The sequence below is a fragment of the Desarmillaria tabescens genome (assembly GCF_030435595.1).
Source record: "Desarmillaria tabescens strain CCBAS 213 chromosome Unknown EV420scaffold_10, whole genome shotgun sequence".
Lineage (NCBI taxonomy): Eukaryota > Fungi > Basidiomycota > Agaricomycetes > Agaricales > Physalacriaceae > Desarmillaria > Desarmillaria tabescens.
In genome coordinates, this window is record NW_026848309.1 from 131751 (window position 1) to 156357 (window position 24607).

General features: G+C 49.1%; 8 protein-coding genes across 8 annotated transcripts; 6 read left to right on the forward strand and 2 right to left on the reverse strand.

Annotated features, from left to right (window-relative positions):
• Window positions 1-1049: 1049 nt before the first annotated feature.
• EV420DRAFT_1526460 (vacuolar membrane protein-domain-containing protein) lies at window positions 1050-2780 on the reverse strand. Its single transcript, XM_060472419.1, has 5 exons — window positions 2605-2780; window positions 2467-2555; window positions 2269-2411; window positions 1950-2217; window positions 1050-1897 (listed from the first exon to the last, which is right to left on the reverse strand). Exons 1-5 carry the CDS (start codon window positions 2722-2724, stop codon window positions 1162-1164), a joined length of 1356 nt encoding a protein of 451 aa, XP_060333390.1. The 5' UTR covers window positions 2725-2780; the 3' UTR covers window positions 1050-1161.
• Window positions 2781-2815: 35 nt separating this feature from the next.
• On the forward strand, window positions 2816-5991 carry EV420DRAFT_1304886 (vesicular-fusion protein SEC18). The gene is made up of 10 exons (XM_060468466.1): window positions 2816-3206; window positions 3254-3376; window positions 3428-3907; window positions 3958-4288; window positions 4338-4472; window positions 4523-4825; window positions 4876-5040; window positions 5094-5376; window positions 5432-5511; window positions 5571-5991. The coding sequence occupies exons 1-10, from the start codon at window positions 2971-2973 to the stop codon at window positions 5913-5915; spliced, it is 2481 nt and encodes an 826-aa protein (XP_060333391.1). The 5' UTR covers window positions 2816-2970; the 3' UTR covers window positions 5916-5991.
• On the forward strand, window positions 5992-7320 carry EV420DRAFT_1526466 (uncharacterized protein). The gene is made up of 6 exons (XM_060472420.1): window positions 5992-6177; window positions 6238-6362; window positions 6410-6682; window positions 6735-6805; window positions 6864-6998; window positions 7056-7320. The coding sequence occupies exons 1-5, from the start codon at window positions 6059-6061 to the stop codon at window positions 6993-6995; spliced, it is 720 nt and encodes a 239-aa protein (XP_060333392.1). The 5' UTR covers window positions 5992-6058; the 3' UTR covers window positions 6996-6998; window positions 7056-7320.
• A 79-nt stretch (window positions 7321-7399) lies between these two features.
• EV420DRAFT_1619186 (kinase-like protein) lies at window positions 7400-8610 on the forward strand (the record flags this gene model as incomplete). The annotated part of the gene is made up of 4 exons (XM_060475451.1): window positions 7400-7526; window positions 7547-7774; window positions 7798-8393; window positions 8458-8610. 4 exons carry the CDS (start codon window positions 7400-7402, stop codon window positions 8608-8610), a joined length of 1104 nt encoding a protein of 367 aa, XP_060333393.1.
• A 1071-nt stretch (window positions 8611-9681) lies between these two features.
• Window positions 9682-10406, forward strand: EV420DRAFT_1266339 (uncharacterized protein; the record flags this gene model as incomplete). Its single annotated transcript, XM_060467323.1, has 3 exons — window positions 9682-9850; window positions 9907-10065; window positions 10117-10406. Coding segments are annotated over 3 exons (618 nt in total), but the record flags the coding sequence as incomplete, so codon positions are not given.
• A 3483-nt stretch (window positions 10407-13889) lies between these two features.
• EV420DRAFT_120983 (uncharacterized protein) lies at window positions 13890-16341 on the reverse strand. Its single transcript, XM_060466371.1, has 6 exons — window positions 16322-16341; window positions 15614-16270; window positions 15157-15556; window positions 15066-15094; window positions 14735-15000; window positions 13890-14683 (listed from the first exon to the last, which is right to left on the reverse strand). The coding sequence occupies exons 2-6, from the start codon at window positions 16213-16215 to the stop codon at window positions 13992-13994; spliced, it is 1989 nt and encodes a 662-aa protein (XP_060333395.1). The 5' UTR covers window positions 16216-16270; window positions 16322-16341; the 3' UTR covers window positions 13890-13991.
• Window positions 16342-17050: 709 nt separating this feature from the next.
• EV420DRAFT_1639952 (uncharacterized protein) lies at window positions 17051-18047 on the forward strand (the record flags this gene model as incomplete). Its single annotated transcript, XM_060477038.1, has 3 exons — window positions 17051-17293; window positions 17362-17619; window positions 17685-18047. 3 exons carry the CDS (start codon window positions 17051-17053, stop codon window positions 18045-18047), a joined length of 864 nt encoding a protein of 287 aa, XP_060333396.1.
• Window positions 18048-19193: 1146 nt separating this feature from the next.
• Window positions 19194-22217, forward strand: EV420DRAFT_1304896 (Oxoglutarate and iron-dependent oxygenase degradation C-term-domain-containing protein). The gene is made up of 5 exons (XM_060468467.1): window positions 19194-19359; window positions 19437-19843; window positions 19900-20478; window positions 20527-21345; window positions 21397-22217. The coding sequence occupies exons 2-5, from the start codon at window positions 19550-19552 to the stop codon at window positions 21859-21861; spliced, it is 2157 nt and encodes a 718-aa protein (XP_060333397.1). The 5' UTR covers window positions 19194-19359; window positions 19437-19549; the 3' UTR covers window positions 21862-22217.
• The last annotated feature ends 2390 nt before the right edge of the window (window positions 22218-24607 follow it).

Genomic DNA, 24607 nt, shown 5'->3' on the forward strand with positions numbered 1-24607 from the left:
TCATTGGAATCGGCGAGTTCGACGCGTTTTTCATGTTCAAATGGGCCTCTAAAGGCGTACATTAGACGGACGGAGGCACCGAAAAGAGTATCCAACTCATTATTGGCAGAGAGGTCACGAGTAAAGAAGGATGCAATGCCATTGGCGCGTGGTTGTATAACATCGTTGATCAGATACGCCTCCGGATCATATATCCCCATCCCGCGGAGGCATTTTAGGAATTTGGCCCATGGAAGATCACATACTTATGTGAGTTATGAAAGCAAGCGGCGAACGGCGGTGGACGGCAAAAGCGGGAAGTTCCGGTATTAACTACTACCACTTATCTTACGGCACCGTACGTACTACGCAGACAATGACTCTGACGACGGTGCAAAAGACAGAAACTATCGTCATTAGTATTGTAGGTGACACAGGAACTCTCGTTATCCACAATGTTTGAGACTTTTTTCGGATAGCCCGTGGTCAGAAATTTCTTTGGGTTTTCCAGCCTGAAGTAGGTAAGTAATAGGGACAGTCAAAATTGGGTTTTATGGGCGATTATGAGGACGATTATACTGTCGATTATAGGGTCGATTCTGCCCCATAATCGTCACCATAATCGCCGCGTCTCTGACCACCCACCCGCAATCCCAAATTATGTAAGGAGAATGGGACTACCGGGATGTTAATCAACGGTTATGTACCCATCATAATCGTCACCGTAATCGTATAACCTCCTCGGGAGGAGGTTATACGATTATGGTGGATTATGGGTTTTCCCACGATTCTGCTATCCATAATCGCCCTCCATAATCGTTGTCATAATCAGCACGCATTCCTGAATTTTGACTGTCTCTAATAAGTATCACCTGTTTGAATGAGAGCTCTGGACCGCGACTGGCAACGGTGGTTATTGAGGGAGCATAGAAATTAATCGTTGACTGCATAGTGCAAATCGAAATTAAATCAGGAACTTGGTCCCGAGCTCAGACGGAGAACTGTTGGCGGATTGAATCCACCTTCCACTTCACAACGGCGATCGAGTTTTCCAATCATACAATGATTTTGGGGTATATCATGCAACTAGTACTACTGAGCTAACGTTCATTATATACATGTAATAATATGCAAGTTAGTGGATGGACATACACGCGAGTGCTGGACAGGGTGCAGAAAGCCTTATGATTCTGCATGAGCACCTATCGGAGAATGATCCCAAACTCCGTTAATACTATCCTTCTTCTGCTCTATTCGACATCCAGTCCAGTCCTCCTCGCCCACTCTATCTGCCCAGTCGTCCTCATCTCCCCATGATTCAGTCCACTCCTGTCCTGCTGGTTCTACAACAACCACAGGTCTAGATGGTTTCCTCTCGTGTGAGGGGTTCTTCGGTGCAGGAGAAGCAGTGTTTACAGCGGGCTGTCGTGGTTGGCGTATATGGAGGGGTGTAGGAGGCGAACGACGTTTCTTGTTGAGCTTCGTTGCTTCCCGAATGCTCGAGGCAGGTATTGACGCCATCGTAGAAGCTGACGCTACGCTACTTGACAAGCTAGGAGGGTATGCGTGTACATCGTGCGTTTCGCTAGGGATGGCTTGGGGTGTACTCGAGCCGGATAGCTTGGGCTCTGAAGCTAACGGAGTCGTGCTGCCACCTGTCGATTTATCGTTGGATTGGGAGCGTTGATGTTGATGGGTTGGGGAGCGTGGGTTTTCGATATCATGGCGCTGTGTACCGGCGTCATCATCGTCCTCATCGTCAGATGGGACTCCGAACAAAGGTTCGCGGTCTGCATGATCAAGCGCGTCGTGGACATCGGTGTCTAGGGATACGAATTGTTCGTTTGAGGCTTTAACGATGGAGTCGATGAGCCAAAACTGGAGGATGTTCATGATGATGGGGAAGAGACCCATTGTGCTGAACGAACGAGAATGTAAGGTGAGGCCGAAATAAGAGTAATGAAACGTACAAGATAACTTGCAAGGCGTCGCCATCTCCTGTCCAAGTCCAACTGAGTAACCAGGCACCAATGATGAACAGGCCAGGGAAAAATGCCAGAAGTGCGATAACTAGGAGCTTCATAGTCGTAAGAGCTACGACGTATAGTGTTGCTTGCTTCCCCCAGAATTTTATAGAGGGCGGAGTGCCGTATATGCCAGACTCGAACCCTTTTAGATGAAAGTTCTCAACGAACAAGTGAGTCAGAACGCGAAGAATGATGTAGAGTAGACCGACACCTATACGACGAGTGAGTGAGATACAGAGAAAAAATGGATTATAGCAAATACCAAGGGTCGTATCAATTAGGATGTTGAAGAAATAGAGGACACACGCGTTCTCGTCTGAATTGTGAGAAACAGCATCGGATACGAAGACGTTTACTCCGTGGACGAACATTTGTCCCACAATTTGCTTGGAAACATCGAATAACCTGTTCTCAGTTGACGTTAATTCAAAATTTGATAGATCCAGTCAACTGCACGCACCAGATTCGCCAAGGACGTTTCGGTTTCTCTCTGTGACGTTTGTACACCAGCGACAGAATCACCAGAATCCCCATCAAGCCTTGCACAATCTACGAACCACTGTAAGATGGAGCTGTTCCTATGGGTGAAATCACCAACAAGCGCGGTCGGGCCCAAGAGTTGACAAGAGCGGCCATCAACATCTGGGTAGTCGTCAAGGATGTTTTTTACTGCTTCTCCAGTTGAGACCGGTGTGGGCACTGTTTCGTTGGCAGACATTGCAAAAAAGAAGTAAAGTCAAGCCTGCTGGAGGCGGCAATATTGCCCGTCACGGCCGCCTCCATGATCGAGCTTATCTCAGCCGTTTGCCAAGCAGAGACAAACTTCCATCTCGATCACAGCCCCTCTCAGCCTCACCAGTTACACGTATCCACCGCCCTCTTGATCTCTAACTACCACGATATCTTGACGACCGGACGCTTACAGACGCGCGAATATATATTCAAGACCAATTGTGATACCATAATGAGCTTCTTTGGCCGGTCTTCGAATAATACGCCTCCACCGCCTCCTCCCGGTGCTTATAATCGTGTACCGGATTACCGCTCGTCTCCTTCAAGGGGTGCCACGAGGCAGCCTCCTCCCCCTCAACCAATGCAGAGCAACGTTCCTCCGTACGGTTACAATGATCCTTCGAGTGCTTTGTTCGAAAAACGCGGGGCGTACGACAGGAAGCCTGCACCGCCGCGTTCCAGTGGAAGGTGCGCAGTGATTGAATAGCATGACTTACGCCTCATAATTCTTGTAGCTATGCAGTTGTTTCATCTCCGAGTGATGCCTTTGCATTGTCCAATTGTCTCGCCGTCCATCCATCTGACTTCACCAACGGTCAACATGTTCTGGTAAAAGGCGGGTTCGCATTGACTGTAAAGTGAGTATTATACGTTCAATCCATAGAAATTGACTATATGCATGATGTCAGACATGATAACACTGGAAAGCTCCAGCCAGGATGTATCGGTGCATCTCAAGTCCAACGACAGTGGATAGGTCTTTCCGTTCAAGGCGATCATGTTAGCATCGAGCCCTTGCCATCTCCTCCCCACCCATCGGCACCTTCCTTCCTCCAGTCGATTGACATCGAAGTCGGATTTCTCAAACCTCGGCATGAAATTGCAGAGCAGTTTTCTGCTGATGACATGGCTAATCACATCGTGAAAGCGTTTAATGGCATTATCATGTCCACGGACGAGATAATAGTGTTCGAGTACCACGGCCAGAACATCAAAGGGACAATCAAAGGCGTGTCTGTTCTTGACATCGCCGACGAACAACGTCGTGGTGGGGCACCCGGTCAACGTTCTGTGAATCACCAATTCATGGGAATAATCATGGACAAGACCGACGTGACTATCATGAAGGCCGCTGATAGCGCCATTAAAATCAGATCCAGTGCAAAGAAGTGAGAATCCTTTTCATACTTTAACACGTATTCTTTACCGACCACTGTAGGGCGCGGCCGAACGCGATCCTTGCTCCCAATTTCAAGTTCGAAGACATGGGGATTGGAGGCTTGGATACGGAATTCAGCGATATTTTCCGTCGAGCGTTCGCATCTCGAGTCTTTCCTCCAGCATTGGTTGAGAAATTGGGTATCGAGCATGTTAAAGGTATCCTGCTTCACGGTCCACCAGGAACGGGAAAGACCCTCATCGCTCGCCAAATCGGTAAAATGCTGAATGCTCGGGAGCCAAAGATCGTCAATGGACCAGAGATTTTGAACAAATACGTCGGTGCCTCAGAAGAGAATATACGAAAACTCTTCGCTGATGCCGAAAAAGAGGTAGTGTTTGATCTTTGTTTTGTTGCTCCGAACTAAGTTGGTTGCATAGTATAAAGAAAAAGGCGACGACAGTGGTTTACATATTATCATCTTCGACGAGTTGGATGCCATCTTCAAGCAACGTGGGTCAACAAATAATGGTACAGGTGTTGGAGACAGCGTCGTCAACCAGCTTCTTTCGAAGGTCAGTCCCCCGCTTTCGCCCATATATTTGTGGTATTCACGTTGTCGTAGATGGATGGTGTTGACAAGCTGAACAACATTCTAATCATTGGTATGACCAACCGTCTCGACATGATCGATGAAGCTCTTCTCCGTCCTGGTCGTCTCGAAGTCCATATGGAGATTTCTCTACCCGATGAACATGGGCGGCTCCAGATCCTCTCCATCCATACGAGCAAGATGCGCACAAATGGTGTTATGGATCATGATGTCGACCTCGCGGAGCTCGCATCCATGACGAAGAACTTTTCTGGTGCTGAAATTAATGGTCTCATCAAGAGTGCAACCAGTTTCGCATTCAATAGGCATGTCAAGGTATGTCTGATTGATAGAAATTTTCTTGATATTCGTTAATGATATTCCAGGTCGGCACTATGGCAGGTATATCCGACGATGTAGAAAATCTTCGCGTCAACAGAAGCGATTTTTTCAACGCCCTAGAAGAAGTGCATCCCGCATTCGGTGTGTCCGAAGAAGAGTTACAGCAAGTTATCCAGAACGGTATCATCCACTTTGACTCCATCATCAATGTATGCACTTTTCGGAACGTCGTGTTTTCTCAATGATTGACAGACCTTCGCAGGAAATACTCAGTACAGGACAACTATTTGTGAACCAAGTACAAACGTCTACAAGAACGCCTCTAGTTAGCGTTCTGCTTCACGGTCCACCGGGGTCCGGGAAGACGGCCTTGGGCGCATCGATTGCACAAGCCTCTCAATTCCCTTTTATCAAACTGGTGTCGCCAGACAACATGGTAGGGTTCGGTGAGAATCAGAAGGTGACAGCGATACAGAAGGTCTTCGCAGACAGTTACAAAAGTCCATTGAGCGTCATTGTTGTTGATAATCTCGAACGTCTACTCGGTGCGTTTATGTCCCGTTTTGGTTGCCGTAATTCATACCTAACGACCTGGATCAGACTGGACACCGATAGGCCCCCGATTCTCCAACACAGTTTTACAAGCGTTACTCGTTCTTTTGGCTCGCAGACCCCCCAAGGTACGGTTCATCAATAATGAAGGTTCTAAGCGAAAGCTTATGCTATTCCAACCCCTTAGGGTCGTCGCCTCCTTGTGATTGCAACCACGTCATTACGACCGGTCCTGACAGAGCTTGGCCTTACAGATACATTTGATTCTGAGCTGCGAGTGCCACCAATTTCGAACCTCGAGTCACTGGAGCGTGTGCTACAAGAAGTCGAGCTGTTTAACTCGGAAGGGGAAATGAGGGAAGCCATTCATATGCTCGGGGACGCCGGATTTGCATTGACGGCCAAGGACGAGGCATCGTCACGGCACCATATCGGGATTAAGAAGCTGCTGAGCGTGATAGAGATGGCAAGACAGGAGCCTGATAATGTAGTATCACGTTTAACTGGAGGGCTCATGGGTTTGGGTATGTAGGAGAATATACGATAGCAAGTAGGTGGGAATGTAATTTTAGACTACAGATAGATTTCCTATTTGGGAACCGTGGTGCGCCAAAGTTCTCGAAGGCTCCTCTTGTTGGACACCACCATCATCATCGTACCTTTGCCATTGTCCCAATGTCCGCTGAAATTATTGAAGATCCTCCTCACCTCGCACCACTGCCGCGATCTGCGTCGAACCCCAAGCCTAAAGGTATCCTGAAGAATGCACCGCCGCAACCGGGAGCGAAGGAGCAGTGAGTATACACAGTTAGGAGATGCCGAGTCGATATATAACGTGGTTCCTCATTCTGTAGCAGCCTACAATGGGATGAAGCCAACATTGCTCTGACAGAGATACAGAAAGATAGTCTCATGAAGATAACGGAACCCAAGACTCCATATGTTCGATACAATGCAGAGACCGACGAGATTGAAGGAGGTGCGTGTGTAGTATCCATTCCTCGTCGATTCTAATGCTGTACAAAGACATCCCTGATCTTGACTTGAATGGCCGATACATTTCAGTATCGCCCGCTCGTTCGGTGTCGCCAACTGGTGCGGACACTTCTGGGCCGTCCTCGCGTCGAACATCGTTCTCTAGCACTGGCAGGCCTTCATCTGGACGATCGGTGAGTACGGCTTCCAGCCGTAGTACGAGCTTCAATCTGTCCGATGAAGCGCGGTCAGGAATTCGTGAAGATGGACGCGGAAGAGATCCGGGAAGCGAGGTTGAGCTAGACGAAGAGATGGACGAAGAGAGTGAGTTTTCTTTTAGTGATCTAAGTCCTTGAGCTGAAGAATATTTTGCCAGCCGCTGCAAAGCATGCAGCTTTTGTACGTGCTAGAGGACGGCATTACTCGAATGAAGCAGAAGCTATGAAGGTAAGGTTTCACTTTGATGACCGAGGTCCTTCTCAAAGTATTTTTACATATCGTACAGCGCGCTGCAAAGCTTATGGCTGAGGACGACGACGACAATGCTGAGGGCGACGACGACGCGTCTGTGTCGGAAGACAACTCAGTTCCTCCTGTGCCCCCGCTGTCACTCAAGCCTAACGGAATAGACCACTAATCAGTTAGCATCGGACCACTAATCTGACTTCCCGGACATCTAATTTGTAAATTCATACAGCTCGTATCCTGTTTTGTAACCCAAATTGCTTCAGTCGGTCGGAGTACCTATATGCTCTTTTTTGACTTTTACCTAGATACCTTCTCCGACTTGATTACCGTGATCTTTCTAAAATTTTGTTTTTGAGTTAGCTAGACCTGTAAAACACACCCTTTTGAATTTTTTGGTTGTACAAATGTCCATTCAAAACGGTACCATCAAAAGTTAAGATAATTCACTAGCAGGTACATACGACCGGCCCTAACCGAGATCCCCGGCTTCTTTTGTATGAGAATTTCCCATAATAAGGCATTTGCAGAACTTCGAACACGAAATCTGGGTTCCACCACTACTGCTATGAACGCATGACAGACCGTGGCTACCGCAACCTCAATAACTCTGTCCTGCGTCTATTATCGAACGCGCTCAAAGATGACCCTACTGTAGACCTCAAGAAGGTCCTGCACAAGGCATGCACTACACTACATATCCGTCTATGCGCAACAACGTAGAGGAACGTCTTAAGAAACGGCTGAAAGACAAGTCTCCGGCAGTACTCTTTTTTGCTATTGGAATAAAGTCTACTCTGTCTAGATGCCAAGGAGGGGGAGCAGTCAGAACTCGTAATGATATAATATTCCTGCACACTTTCTTACGCCGCCGCCCCTGCTTCCACCGTGCACTGTTTACGTGTTATCTCCTGGAGTTTACGATATACTTGATGTACCATTGGACGAGCAGTCGTCTTCTTGTCTCTCTGAAGCCATCATACACCGCATCTCCGCCGGGACGCCCATAGGGGAAGGTAGCAGTCGCACTGTGGTCCAAATCAGCAACGACGTCGTTGTAAAAGTCGGAAAAGACCTTGACCACGACGAGAGTGGATTCCTGAAGTTCCTGGCAGAACAAGTTCCCGGTGTTCCAGCTCCCCGAGTTTTGGGACTGATCACTATTGGGTCAACTTCGTATATGTTTATGACCCGCATTCGCGGTACTACCCTCGAGCAACGCTGGCCGACACTCTCTGAAGAAGTAAAGAAGAGTATCCGGACGACCTTGGACCACATTCTGCAACTTTTGCGAAGCGTTGCAGTACTACACGGAGCACCCCTTGGCTCGCCTTGTGGACGGCGCTTATGCAAGGATGTTCGGATGAGCACTCGGACTGGTTTGAGGTCCATATACGACGAGACTGACTTCGACGACTTCCTCCTTACCTCGCCCTCCCCTCGGGCATCACAAGGATACAGGAACTGGCTGCGCTCGCTGATGAGGGACGACCATCACATTGACCTCACCCATGGAGACTTTCATCCTCGCAATATCGTAGTCGGAGATGGGCCTGATGGAATAACTACCGTCTCCGGTATTATCGATTGGGAGGCGGGAGGTTTTTATCCCGAATATTGGGAGCTTTTTGAAGGCGGTAAATACACGAGCCATCACTGACCCAAGCGATTGGTGGGATCATCTACCTGAGACTATCCTTGGTTGCGAGCGTGACGTGGCAGTAGATCGACTTCTTGAGCGAACTGGCACCTGGCGAGTATTTGCTTATCTTGTTGTCCCCTGCTGAATATACTGTAGACAGAAAGCAACGTCATTGCCAATGAAAATTGTCAATAATATAGATACAGCAAACCCAGATAAGCCATTATACTCGTCTCCAGTGACTCTTTTTCGAGAGGAGCGACGAGCGCCTCTATCACTCAATCCTGGCAGTTCTACAACGGACTCGGAACATCATGCTGTCAGTATGTTCTGCACCTCAGTAGTCCTCGATGTCGACGACGTGGGCTTCGGAGCCTGGATCGGAACAGTTGTTGAGCTGGTGGGATTGACATTCTCGATGTCAAGGGCGCCTCGGGATCCTGCTCCTCGCCGCTCGTTTGTTCACCGTCGACGATGAGTACCGGTGTATACAGGACGACACAGGGAATCGCGTGGACGATCTGGATTCTTCTGCTCAGGCTTGCTTTGTCAATATTTTAAGTCATCGGTATAGCAGATCCCGGCTTATCGTGACAATATCAACGCGCAGTCCGTAGAGGATGATATATCATTCGCAGAATCGTGGCTGTTAAAGCCTAGGCGCCAAGTACTGAATGTGAATGACCATGTGCACAGTATGAGATAAGTAAAACACCTCCTAACTTCTAGTAAGCATACTTGTTGTGTTACCGGTGAGAGAAATTATCGATATTAATTGCGCACCAACATTTAATATGAACGTTGAACTTAAAGCACTTCAAGTTCTTCCCTGCCCCATTGGGCAGGCTCGGTTCGTCTTTTAGTCACGAGCCTAGCAGTCATTGCCGTATAACTGCCTGCCGGGTTCCTCGTGCTCTTGCGACCACCCGTGTCTTTCACTTTCCAAACAGTGTTCAAGTGATGGACCCTGCGCCGACGATGAGTTCTTCGAGCAAGAGGAAGCGTTCCGGCAGTGGCTCCGCCTCGATAGAGAACTCTCATGCCGATGATACTGACACGGAACAACGACCAAAGAAGCGAGACAGGAATAACGAGAGTTTGGTGACCTCCACGCGTACGCCGTCTCCAGTCAGCCTCGCCAAACTTGGAAGAGAAATCTGCAGTCTGGGTCCGTGAATCAGTGTTCCATGCAATCTGCTCGTCCAACAAGGTTTAGGTCGACTACCTGCTGAAAGATTCCTCCATTCGTCTACACAACTTTGCCTTTCCTTCAGCGACCATGGAAGACGACCTCTTGGGCCAATTATCGAGATTCTTCGCGCGTTTTCCCAAGAAATCGCCGGCCAACCCTATTCCCATCCTCGACCCGAACGAAACTATATACGGTTCTGCACCTCCCAACCACTCCAATATTCTCAGGCTGACAAATTAATGCTTTCAGTGTTGTTTCTGGATATCAACGACTGCGGCAGGATCTCATCCGAAGAGCTCGAACCCATAGTCGAAGTACTCTTTGATGCTGTTCACGATCTATATGTCAAGGCGGGCGCTCGGAATTTCGTGCTGGTGGATGTCCCTCCAATTGACCGTTCGCCCAGCGGTACAAGCCTAATTCTCAACAGTCATCCTGGGTTACTGATCTGTCATGTAGCCGTCGACTCGTCAGACGAGGTGCAGAATCGCGTTGAGACATGGAACGACCTTCTGCGTACGCGTGCATCAGAATTCGCAACGAGCAGTCCGCAGGCGACGGTGCTCGTCTTCTCCTCGCATAAGGTACTCACGGATGTGCTTGACGATCCACTCGAGTACGACTTTACCGAAGACGACCCAGCTGACGAGGGAGGCGCTATCTGGGAGGATGATCTGCACCTGACACCAGCTGTCCATGCGATCCTGGCGGATCGTTTGCTCGCTTCGCTCAAGACAGAGGATCAGTAATATTTTTACAGTCGTTTCCATTCCTTATCTTTGGGCCTGTGGATTGTTTAAATAAAGAAAATGGATATTAGTCGATGCTTATGTGGTCCAACAGTCTTCGATTTGTATTCACTGCACTTAATGCACATCATCTCATTTTGTTCTTGCTCTCAACTCGATGCCCCAAACCGATGTTGCTACAAGTGGCCAATCCGACAGCCCCTACAGCATACCTCTCAGCGCTAGTAAATCTTCAAAAAGCTCGGAAGAAATGGATATAGACAAATTACGAGCTAAAAGGAACAAAGACGCTGGATAAGAATACTAAGCGAGCACAGAGAAGGCTGGCGTATCAACCGATCCATGAAAGCATTTGCAATATCGAGGGTGTACCGACCAACCGTTGTAAGTACGCTGACAATCAACAGACATGCCCAGCCTGAGATGTCTCGCTTATTATTGCATTTTCGTCTCTGGTTGCTGACGCGAGTTACGTGCAACTGACGCGAAAGCCCATTCTACACCTTGCAGATCTGTGACCATGAAATTTCGCTGCCGCTCCTGGCTGAATGTCGGTGTTCCCTACAGTGAACATCTAGCGATAAGAATTATTAGGACCCTGACAAGAAAGGTATTGGATGCGTACAAGAAACCGAGGCGAGAACCGATGTCAGGACTGTGTGAGGAAGTCGTTCCGCCAGCAGCATCGTAAATTCCATCTCGATCTTTATCGGTGCGGCAAACGTTCTAGCAATCGATTTCAAGCCTGAAAGGGGGGTCCTGGGCAGTTCCAGCAGAAAGATTGACAAGGTTGTAGGTGTTGCATGCCTACATGCGACGACAAACTCCGCTGGAGTGACTGAATTACGCGGAGTATATGAGGAGAAGGAAAGCGACAGAATTCTGGGAGCACGTAGACGGTAATAGGGAGGAGGCTCGACGATTGAAACTACAGGGCAAGAAGGGAATCAATTGGCAATTTTTAGAATGAAAACTGGGGGCTGAGCGCTTAAACACGCATGCGTAGGGTCAGGTCCTAAGGTATTGGCGTTATGAAAAGACGGGGACTTTGAGTGATTGCCAACTTGCGGTGTTATTGCTGTAGTGCGCTGTAATTTGCTTTGTTTCAACGGTCTCAGCCTACATGGAAACCTCTTCACGCCTTGACGGCGCCCTATTAGCCCTAGTACCTGAGCCATGCGCTGCGTCGCCGCGACTCTACGACGAACACAGAACGGGCGTCCTTTCTACAAGCTCTGATATGGATTCATTCGCAGTTGAGGCTTCGTCTGTTCAATGCCAAGTCAGGGTGCAGGAGCGGGCTCCCTTGTCCCAGTGAAACACAGCCCTGCTCCTCGTTGATAACTGGGAAATCTGGGCATTGTCTCAGTCTATGCTGTAATCACAAGTAGTGCGTAAGACCACTCTGAAATCACGCGGACTAGCTATAATGGACGTCAGGAGATCCGGGAGCGATTTGTAGAGGCCACTTACGATTCCCGAAAGCCTGGACAGAGCCAGAACGTTTCGCTACAGCTTGGTGACCTGAGCCTTCCGTCGTTGTTCATGCCGCCGGACCGTTAGATTTCCCTCTACCCTGCAATCTGGATGGTTCTGTGATTCTAGACAAAGGGTGTAACGCGTACACTTAAAGATAGTTGCAAGGGTACGCGTGCTTCATATGTCCGAATTGGTTTAAGAAAAGGTATAGGCGCTTCGGCGTGTAGGTGAAACAAATATATTCGCTGAAAGAGTATAGCTCCACAAAAAGATCTGATCATTGGATCGGTCCATTGTTTGAGCCAGATAGACAAGGATTTTTGCCAGACTTACGGGATGAATGTATCACGGATAGATAACCGCGATGATTGGTGCGGAGGTTTCCTGGGGCGCGCCCGTTACTGACATAAACCCATAGCCGATACATGCGTATAGCGTCCGAAAGCAACTGACAGCAGTTTAGTCGGCCATCAGTCCAGGCGGCCACAAGCTGTGATAGCTCGCATTCAGCGAATGAGGGATGTTCAAGATGGCGGCGAAGATTAAGCGCTATTCGAGTACCCCGAAGCACGTACTTCTGCGAAAAGATGCTCCTAAAAAAGAGCTCGAAGCACACAGAGCTGGCAGGTTTCTCAACCACGACAACGGGCCGACGGTGACATGAAGAGAAACGAAATGAGTGGACTGATGTCTCGAGGCAAAGATCGACGAGTTATCCTAGCAAGATGGCAGCTTTCTGTTAATATGATACCTCTGTAAAATAATGCGACTCTCAGACAGCAAGGTAAGATTTTGCGTGTCGAAGATGAACATAGTAACAAAGAACCCAAAAAGGAACGGTCCAGAAGGTAGTAACGTCGCAAGTTGATGGGTTTGACACTAAACGACCAGTTTGAGAAATTGCTTCACAGAGGACACAACGAAAACGTCAAGAGAGCCTAGAATGATGATGGTCAGACACTGGTATATTAACAACGTGTTGGAGAAGACCAAAATTGAGTCATCACAGAAAACTCGTTCCAGTGGGAAAAACATCGCGGAAAAATATCGATACATTGGGATTTCATCATGAGCAAACCTCAGTAAGGTATCTTTTTCGGACAGAGGAATACGGGGTCCGGGGGGGACACGGTTACTAGCACCTCGAAGAGCGAGTACAAGCTTCTTTGAAACTCCGACTGGGAACGATGTACCTGACGGACGGACTGCGTCACTGCGACATTCAACTTAAAAAATCGGAACTACAGTCATGAAACGTATCCGCGTTTTGTTTCATAGCTGGTGAGGAGATGTGTATAGGAACATAACGGCGTTATGGTATGTGAGTTGTAAGCGACTTGAACTGCTCTTGAGTCAGGTGGACTTCGGACCTACTTCATAGCACTGAATACTAGGGTCGAAGAGAGTCGAAACTAACGCTCCCACACTTGAGCAATACAGTCCAATTGTATCACCAACCTCGACCTCCCAAGTTCAGCATTCATTCCCGAATTCTCGAAATCTACGCCACCAAATGGAAGGAGAACATGGGTTGTTCCCTCTTGGAAGACGGGCTAGACTCGAACCTACAGCGCTGGCAAATCGGAATGCGCACCGCTCGAATGGCGCAGTTACACTTTCCTCCGATGTATTGACGCTTTGTGCGTGTTCAATGCCCATTTGCGTTTCACCGCGGCTTTGATGAGATACTCGCCCCATCTGGTTATCTGCCGTGAGCACTTCATTCCTTCTTTCTATGTAGGAGCAATCGACAACGGCATAGACGCTCCAAAATCTCTGTTGGAGAGGGTAAACTTTCGTCACGATGGACCAGATTCCAGATTTGATGTCAGCTGGACAAGTAGCCGATTGGATGATACGACTTTGGTAATCGTCGTCGACGGTCGAGAGCGTCGAGAGCATTGGGTAGACTCTTCTCCAATGGCATGAGCGCAAAATTATTGTTCGAGACTTGAGTGGCCATCCAATCTCATTGGTGGGCCCTGGGCACGCATATGACTGGTCGCCATAAATATACTTCTATCACAAACACCCCGCGTACCCCAATGAATTCGCGTCTTACCTTACAAAGCCTCCTGCGTCCACGATAACAAGGGGATCATGTACCTACGACCATGGAGACTGGGTCGTGTCTAGGTTGTCCATGAAGGACGACCAAAAGTCAGGATCCATAAAGATGTTGGGATTGTTTGATAGATGGGCACTGCTCCATTCCGCGGGAGACGGCAAGGCACTATTTTCGAATCCGGCGGGGGGTTCGGGCGGTGTGATACTAGAGCAATCTGTTTGATCCCGAGGGCTAGGGTCCGATGACTGCCTCCTTCGTTCCCACAAACCCACCAATGTCGCAGTGATATGCGCATACTTCGCGAGAATATGCTCAGGTCCCAGCGCCAGTCGCGATAGCAATTCCGCTGTCATAGAAATTAACCTATCGCATGCCACGCCCAGCGGGGCACAGTTCAGCTGATACATCGAAACATTGGCCACGATGAGCCATGTCGCTGCGAACGAGATGATGGTGAAAATGCTGTCAGGGGCGGCAACCAGAAGGTTGGTATCGACCGAATGCACTACGGTGAGAACGGATTGCGCTGATTTGATACTATCTCGTCCTAGGCACATCGCGATGGAAGTGCCGTGGTACTGGGCACGTAACCAGGACTGGCCGGCGGTGGCGTTAGAGCCTGAGATAACCGTACGCATTTCCCTGAGTGCGTGATGTGTGACAAGTAAGCGAGATCCGTAGTACTGCAGCAAAAGCATGTGGAATGCAAACGAGTCATGCTGGGACACGACTGGGATTGGCGGGGTCAATAATAATTTTGCCGGTTTCTATTCAAACTTACTGGGAAGAGGCGACATGGGCGTGTACAGGCAATCCATTCGCGTCAGAACATCCTGGACTTCCACATAAAAGCATTCAATTTCGGCGCCTAGAGGACCCTTCAAGGTAATTGTGTAACCCTTTTCCGCGAGATCCATCAGTTTTCCCTGGATATTGATCCTCAGGTCCCTTTCTTGTTCAACCGACCCAACGGATCCAGCACTCAGCACTCTATAATCGAGAGCTGACCGCGAGGACAGTGACTCACGTCCGGTGCCAAGGCACATCCTGTAAAATAACGATCGATAAATAACCCCACATATGAACAACAACTCCGGACGCATATGACTTACATCGATTCCGTGTTCGAAAGGAGAATCCACTATAAACAGAATAGATTCATCAGTATTGCATCAGAACAGTTGGCGAAACGTCTATTCCTACCAGGCGAGACCTCTGAATGGCTTCTTCATAAACCTGAGAATCTGGGAGACCCTGTTCTTGGAGTCTGACCGCATGCGCGGAGGCTTCTTTCAGCCGGAAGTTCATGCTCATACTAACGGCCGAAGCTATTAGCAATCGGCTATCTTGGTTCGGACAATGCACTGGGGACCATAAAGATAGAATGATGAGTGCCCCGATCGATTCCAATGACGGAATAGGGTTAAAAAGCTTTTGGAGGAAAATATTCTCGGTTAATCGATATAATCTAGGGGCCACGGAGGCCTGGGTTATAGGATCCAGATGCCTCGAAGCAACTGTACAGCGGACCAAGTCAAGAATCCCGGTTTGTTCTGATATAATTTGAGACTGGGACACCCAACGCATGTACCGTTTTTCGAAACTGACAAGAAATTTGGATATGAGCATAAGTCATTCCTAATGGGGTGGAACAGCGTACATTTCTAATAACCACGTAATTTGTGCGCTAGTTAAGATACTGGATAAAGATTCATCGCTAGATTGATTGCTTGATGAACTGGAGCGAGCTTGGGTTGTTTTCGATTCTCTTTGGTTCGCCAGCTCTCTGATGGCTAGCATAGGTGCCGCAGTCCAGTCAAAACTTCCTGGGACTGGTATAGGTCCCATAGGGCTTTGTGAGCTAGGGAGAAGGTCTTCTACCGTGAGCTCTCTCGCGCTGGCTACGGGCGCGGAAGGCGGAGCCTCCCGAGGTGCTTCCTGTGTTGATGTAGGTGTTGATGTAGATACCTCGGAAGGATCCAAAGTTGCTGGAAGGAGTATCGTAGACATCGACGCGCTGTTAATCTTTGATTTGACATGGATGATGTTCGATGTCTGGAACGAACACTCGATGTTAAGGACTTTGCAACGATGACAGCGTAATTGAATACGACAGTCGGAGTTGCTACCAATATCTTCGGGGAGTTCGCAGCGCGTTTTGTGTCGCCTGCAGGAAGCACATGCTTGGCTGGCTTTACGCCGTTTTGGTTTTGGCGACGCGTTGTTTGCATCCGCACCAGCTTCTTCACCGGAACGTTTCATTGGGAGCGCGGCTGAAGAGCCTAGGCTAGAAGATTATTCTATCAAAGTCTATGTCCTGTAAACATCTCGGTCAGAACAACACAACAGTAAAATCAACGTTACTCGCGTTCAAGTCGAAAACAAAATGATGGAGAAATAGGGGCTGACGATTCGGCACGCAATGATGTAATCTTAGCCGTCGGACTATTCCGGGCGGAGATCAATTTGTACCTTTGTGCCGAAATCTGAATCCTCTCCCGTCCGGCTCGGCAGGCTCAAAGTGGAACTCTAGGCAAATCAGCTGGAGAAGCAGGGTATTATAAGGTAGTAGATGTGAGTTAGGTGTGTTGGCAGGCACAAGTCTATTCTATTGAGCAAGTCATTGGTCCATACCGCCCACTCGCAGGCCGCCGCCAAGTCTCGCCAAGTGAGACTGAACGTTCCGTGATCGTACGTTTTCGTGATAGAAGCCTCGTCATCGCGGACCCTGGCCCTTTGGAATTCTCGCAATAAACACCCTTGAACCTAACTGAAGAGTGTAAAAAACCAGAGGACTGCAGAGGGTAAAAAGGCGGATTCAAAGGTGCTGGGTAGGCGGGAAGAAGAGCAACAACGTGTTGCGGCAGAGTCATCAGGGCCCGAAAAGGTAATGGTTACGGTCACTCTGGTCCGTGAATCATCCGGCTCCTTGTTGTCTCTCTTGACTTACTCAACCCGTCTCTCCTGACAAAGCTTTTTCTGTCCATCAATGGCCAGATATCCAGCGAGGTAGGCTCTTCTTTTTACCTCCATCTGCTGGTCCAGTTTTCCCCCTCTGTACCGCTCCCACGAGGCTGACCAGTTTGTTTTTCTTGTCATGTCTCGCTACTCTAGGTCTGCCTCTTTCGTGATTACCCTCTTCGGTATTATCACCAATTCTGCGCTAGCCATACAAGTATTGGCAGCCTCACGGTCAATCAAATGGGAGCCTGAATTCGAGTGGGAGACGTCGAATGATACTTGGAGGGTGGACGGTGTCAAGGTCGTATGGGGGCTACTTCTGTCATACTTCGTTTCAGCTGCCACAGTGTGCGCGATAGGCTTCGTCGGCGTGGTCAAGGTGCGCTGTCATCGTTCTCCTAAAATTGATGCCGAATCACTCATCGTCGCCCCTGCACGACACTACAGAGCAAGCCTTCCTTTGTCAGGTTCTACCGCGATTACTCTATCGCCGACTTTTCCTTCTGCACGATCGTTACAGTCTTCGGAGCCTATGGGGCTTTTCGTAGCACGACCCGTACCGGTGTGTGCGAGGAGCTGTCTCGCCAGCCCGAGCTTATGCGTGATCTCGGCGAAATGGGGCTTAGCCTGGAGAATTGCGAACGGTGGTTCGAGCGGGCCGTCATGGCTTTTGTGGCATGCATGGTTATTGTGATTGTTGCCCGAGTAAGCAGATCGATGTTTCCCTTCCATCATTTCGTCCGTTCTAACACCGCTACCTGGTACCCCAGTTGCACTTCCTGTTGGCGGTGTCGAACTATTATTCACACGTCTCGAGACACGCGAGTCAGCGCAGTAGCGGTCTTCTGCCTACGTCACGGCCTCACTCCCGTACAGACTCGCTCCAGCGAGTGCTGCTTCTCCCGCGCTCAAATCCATCGTCGGATCCGGAGAGCATCACCGTATACGCCCCAGTATCATTAAAGAACCTCACACCAGAGCTCCGCCAATCAGCAACTGAAGCGTGGGTGCGGAGGTCAGATTCGCACCGACACACAAGGTCACAATCAAATACGACTACGGGCAGGATAACTCTTCCCATTAGACCTAATGAAGGGTTACTACCGCCGTATTATGACGACGTGAAGGCTTAAGCTTAGCTTATGCAGGCTCTCTATTTGTTAGGTTGTCAATAAATATTACACACATCTCGTTCATTTGCATGCCTAGTACCGTGTTGTCCTTCTTCTTACATTGCTATTTAGTTGTACAGTCTCGTCTATTTCCATGTTGTACAAGATATTTTACGGTTCGAAATACGGTCTTTATATTATATTTTTGGTTGAAACGCGATCGGATACATGGCCGAAGCAACACGACGTTCAAGTCGAGTGGTTATTGGCTCGGAAGTAGGGAGCGTTAATGTCGTAACTTGCGACGGCGGCAGTAGAGTCGAGAGCGCCACAACAATGAGATACGAGATGGTCAATGACGCCACAAGGAAAGCTGCGAGGAATAAAAAGGGATAATTTAAATGACAAGGGGTTAGTGCATAAAATGACAGACATGATGATTGAACGGACATGACGCCGATTAATGACGAGGACTTTTATTCAAGGAAAAAATATGGAAGGTCACTAGGGAGAATGCCGAGTGAGGGTCGGCCGACAAGCGATACGCGATGACGGTGCAGCAAGTCCAGATGCGCCAACACGCGCCGCTGAATATCGAATATTGGGACAAGGGTAGTCAAAGGGTCCAGACATGAACTAAATGAAGCTCGGCGAGTCGGGATTGGTATAGAGTCGGGAAGTAAGACCGACTCAGAATATCAGCCAATTGCAGCAGTGCAGGTAATTGATGATTGGACGAGCTGGTGGGAGCGAAGGAACCAATCTGGAAGCAGGGTACTTGGAAGCAGAAGAAAATTTCCAGGACCGGGAATCTCGACTCTGACGGCAACGGGGCTTGCGTGTAGAGGAGGATCAAGGAAGTATTTGTAGTGGGCGTCAAGTGGGTTCATTTTGTAGTGAGTCCAGACATCTACGGTAAAACTAGCTCTTAGTGGTTCATCAGTATAGAATTGTGTCTGTGCATGGATCTGAATCTTGCGGTACCTGTGATACCTTTCGCTATAAAGTCCGGGAGTTACACGGCAGACATGTGGTATTACCCCCTCTGGTTCCTACAGGATGCGAGGTATAGACGGGTATAGACTTGTAATCACTTGAAATACGAATCGTCAGAGGCAGGTACAGCCAGGTCCAAACAGGCCGAGATCCAGTCGAGACTCCCACCTTCCTAAACCGGCCATCACCTGGTTGCCGGCCAATTTTCCAACTTGCATTTTTCTACCATTTTTCTTCCGAAACCTTACAGAGGCATATATCTTGCACATATCAACATATATCTGCCTTTTATTCCCATTCCTCGTTCTCGTTGTCCTGCCGCCTTACGGATTACTGGGTCAGTCGATGGCCTACTTACCCTTCCCCACATTCTCATCCCCGTACTGATGACGACCTCGCCGCCTTTCTTTACAGGCATCCGACCCGCCGCGACCAACCCAGCTTAGCGGGCAATCCGCCACCGTTATTGCCAACAACCACAAGCTAATTCAACTGGACGAGTACGGCCTCGACCTCCAAAAACTGCCATGGCGCGCCCTCGATCGCCGTCTGCAGACCAATCAGACACCGTATCCTTGTTGAAGCGGCTGAAGACTCAACATCCCAATAATGGTACTGCAGCAGGCGATCCAGTTGCTGCCTTTGCGACGGATCTCTTCGACCATGCCAACATATCGAGACTAAACACCTCCTACCTCGAGAGCACGCCGTTTCACTATGCCATGGTCGAGAAGCTTTTCCAAGATGACCTGCTCAAGAATGTCAAGGACGAGTGTCTTAGCGAGCTGAGCTTCACAGAGAAGGAGACCGACATCTACAAGGTCCGTTTCATTGACTATATGCGCCGGTCTTGTTAACAATTCCCGTTACCCTGCAGGTAAATCAGACAGGGGACCTTGCTTCGCTCAATTACCTCACCTCCTCTCAAATTTCCCTCCTACCCAATCTCCTCAGACTCCGAGATGCGCTCTACTCCTACGAATTTCGTTCTTTCCTCCGAACCGTCACTGGTTGCGGACCTCTATCTGGCAAGAAACAGGACATGTCGGTCAATTCGTACACCAAAGGTTGCCATCTCCTCAATCACGACGATGTCATCGGTAGCCGACGCGTTTCCTACATTCTTTACATGCCCCTTCCCAATTACCAACTCTGGCAAAAGGACTGGGGAGGCGCCCTCGAGCTCTATCCCGTCAAGGAAGCTGGTGATGGTAACCTGGAACCGCTTCCTGTACCGGCAAAAATGATCCCACCAAGTTGGAATCAGTTCATCTTTTTCGAGGTCCAGCCCGGTCGCAGCTTCCACTCTGTCGAGGAAGTGGTCGTCGGCGGAGAAGGAGAAGATGGCAGGGAGCGCTTGAGCATTAGCGGCTGGTTCCATGCCGCCCAGGAGGGTGAGGAAGGCTATGATCCCGAACGGCTAACCGCTGAGGGCAAGAGCTCACGAGAGCAGCTGGTTGGTGATCTCCTCGATGGTTCTGTACACTGCTGATGCTCCTCACAGGCTTCTACTTCTACCGTCTTTAGACCATACACAGACACACCGACCTCCTCACCGCTACCTGACGGATTACCTCAGCTAACAGACCAGCCATTATCCGAGGAGCACATATCTTTCCTTAGTGAATATCTCAACCCCGTCTACCTTCAGTCTCGCACCATGAAAGCTCTCGCCTCACGTTTTGTCGAAGAGTCGTCTCTGGAGTTGCACTCTTTCCTCAAGAATGATCTTGCCGAGGCCCTCGAACCACGTCTACGAGATCTTGATGCGACGGACGGCCTTGGTCCCGAACGAATGGGCCGCGTCCCACCACACTCTTCTGGTATCAACCTCCCCGCGTCGTCGAACCCGACGACACATATGCCCCACGGGGCTACAAATGGCAAAGCACCGCTCGTTGCCGAATCCAATAGCGCCTGGACCGTCAAAGGACCTCCGCACAAGTGGCGGTACTGCACCCTTCTCCCGCCCTCCCCCTCCGCTCCTGTCACGTCCGTCACCCCACTCTCCGCCCATCCCTCTCCATCGGAGATTCTACGGGCGCTCCAGGATGAGCTGTTCCCATCTCAAGCTTTGCGAGCATGGATGGCAAGCGTGACTAAACTTCTACCGTTAAGACATAATGTCGAAGCGAGGCGGTTTAGACCCGGGTTAGATTATACGCTCGCGACGAGCGAGGAAAATGAAGCTAGATTGGATGTAGTCCTTGGACTGACGCCCGAGGCTTTGGAGAGTGAAGACGATGACATGAGAGGAAGGGTGGGCAAAGGGAGGGGCAAGGAGCTTCGTGGATGGGCCGCTGGCCAGTGGGGTGCTTGGGAGGTAATAAAATTTTCATTCCATTAATTTCCTCGCTAATGAACATTCTTTCAGTGCTACATGGCTCCACATAATGAAGAGGACGACCCGGCCGTGTATCGTGCCGGTACGTACAAAAAGTCGGCTGTTCTTAATGGGACTGCCTGGACGGTAGACTCTAGCGGCAACGGCAACGGGTCTACCAACGGTGGCTCCGCAGCAGCAACCGCGAGTGGCAACGGAGGACACAGTCCGTCCGATGGTAGTCCGAATGGGAAACATAGTAGCCCCGACCCGATCCCTATGGATGCTGACGAGGCTGGGCCCCCGGAGGACGAAGAGGACGATGACGAGGAAGATAGCACACTACTGACAGTGCAGCCCGGATTTAACCGTCTGTTACTGGTTTTGAGGGACGAGCGTGTAATGCGGTTTGTCAAGTATGTGTCGGCAGCTGCGGATGGCTCGCGATGGGATGTATGTGGTGAGTATGAGGTTGGGGTGGTTCAGGAGGAGGCGGAGATGGAGGAAGCTCAATGACCGACTTTTTTTTACCCTTGCTTCCTTCGTTGGTGCTCGGTTATATACTATTATATGTGTATTCCAGCTGCTCAGTCTATCTTTTACGGTTTCCATCATCCATCTAGTGTTCTATGCTTGCATTATTTTATATCACTCCTCTCTGCAGATACGCTCTTTGTTGTTGTTTTCCCATCTCACATAGTTCGTAATCTTGAGGGTCTCCGCCCGTCGTCTGATTAGAACTTATGATAATGATCATCTATGATATAGAATGATTACCATTCATTAGACCGAGAAAAGACCAATGTCACTGACTACTTTCGCGCAGCGCTCAGACACTAAGAACGTCTAGTGATCCGCCCTCGAATGAGGACCGTACACTACTACATATGGACATTGCGGGATTCGCCGAGGGCGGGACAAAGATCAAAGTCTTGAATCATGTGAACGAACACTGCAAAATCATTGGTTGTTGTTGATAACTGAGAAGAAAAGAGTCTGGGCCAGATTCAGATAAACGGGGATCTCCATAACTCCCCCGAACCTCTTATCCCCAGATCTTGGCGTTCCGTGTTGGGCGGGTCGCTTGGCAAAGATCTCTATCAATACCGGCACAAGTGCTACGTCTGAACAATTATGCCTTCCGCTTTCTGCATACTTCCTGGTCGAAAGTGCCACGTTGAATAAGCTTTACTTAGATTCAGGCGGCCAAGGGGAGGGATCGGTCATCCTTGAAGCCTAGAGCGTGAGTTGCTAGGAGAAGCTCGAACGTTCATATACCCTGTGCGGTGTTACAAATTCAAGAAGTTCTACGGCGAGGCATGGGGATTCATTTCGCCGGATACAAAGTACAAAATTGGTAGACAGCAGTACATATGTTTGAGGCGGATCAAGAAGGAGATGAGGCCGTAGTTCGTGTCCCTAGTCGTGAACGAGGCTTCTGGGTTTACTATTTCTGGTCTCGGCGATCAGGATTAGTGGGTGGGAAGGATGCCCATACGGGGCAGACCTGGGTGGAATGATGCGCACGCCGGGTCATCCCTTAGCTTGTAAGTATCAGGCGAATCCAGACCTGTCGAGAGAGAGTAAGGAGACAGCTGCTATTCTCCTTAGGTTTAGTAGAGAGCACTGGGAAGTACCTATACGGGGCAGGCTATAGCCAGTCGATACGTACGACCTTTCTAGATCCGTAGGTTCTCGCTAGCCGTTTAGTATTTTGTTGCTAGAGAACCCAGACCCTTTAGGAAAGAGGAGACGTTCTTTTTAATAACGACTGTAGTGGATAAACACATATCAGTTCTCGTCATTTCCAAAATGACTTAGTACTGCGAGAAAGGCTCGGGGTCCAGGACTCGGGAGCTGCCAAATTATTCCGCGTTATTTTTGCAATCAGCAACCTACTATACCTAGTACCCACCGAGCTCATGAAACTTGAAAGGAGTAGCAAAGATAATACCAATTCCCAATTTTTGTAATGACGAAGGTTTGATTCTGGCGGTTGAAATGTTGATCCTTTACCCACGTTATGATTCGTCACTAATCTCACCACCTTCAGACTGCACAACGTCCCCCGAATTTCGCACTTTCCTCCTGCCAATGCAAGACGTTCGCCTTTACGTCCCCTCCTGGCCATTGGTACTCGGTGACATCGGTTGCGATGTCATCAGTTCCAAGCATGTGTCATGAACGGACGGTGCATGGCGGTCCGGAACCACGAAAAGTACACAGGTGGGGTGAAGAGACTGAGCGAGAAATAAACTTAGTGGGTGTAGAGGTAAGTTCCAGTGTCCTCAAATACCCGATGAGTGTTTATGCCACAACTTACGCTTCGGTTAGACGATTACATGGAGACAGAAGGTCGTTGCGGACGTGACGGGTTTCACAAAGGCGTGGCATTGACAATCTTCGACAGATAGAAAGCATATGCATCGTTCTGAATGGGTAGCCAGTTTTCTTCGCTATTCAAACGAACAAGTTGTGCTTCAAAATGCCACGAGTAGAAGGTCGGAGGCAAAATGATACCAAGTCCTGAAAAGGCTTGGAGAAACTTCCAGTATCGGCCGTGGGTTTTTAGGAATTAAAAAGAGGATCTTCGATTAAGGTGAGAAAGAGCTGTTGTCTATGAATACCGACCCTTCATCGGATGTAGCTCTGCGTAGGGTGGTTCTCCCTTAGCTAATATAATTGCGGCGATTTCAATGCTCCAAATGTCTGCCTTGTGGTCATATCGACTGCCTGATAACTTCTGAGGAGATCCAATATGACGTGCCTACAAAACTATTTTTCTTCGTGGAGCGTTCCTGATAGTTGCCATCGGTGTCCCCAAAATCGGTGAATTTTGACTGTGCTGGTGGTCACCCGCACAGAGAAGGATGTTGACAACTACACAGTGCAGGTGGTAGGATCTGTCATGTTTAGCAGGAGCTCCGGGGACTCAGATAGCATCTATGTTCATGGTCAGCATAATCATCGGCGTTCGTCTCGAGAGTAGTCAGTCTCTTCGGCGTTAACTCGGGCCGTCGATAGAAGGGAAGATTATAGAAATTATCATAGCGCCTTGAATGCCACGTTGGAGTTCAACCTCGCTGTGGAGATACTCGCAGAGAAGTTCGCGTACGACGATGGTTCTTGATATACGACCGAATTTACCTGGAAAAAGTAAGAACGATTGTCGCTTGAGGAAGCTGATAAACAGAACCGCGTATCCATGATCCTCCGGAACAATATACCTAGCATGTAGGATTGATAATACAAACAAATGCCC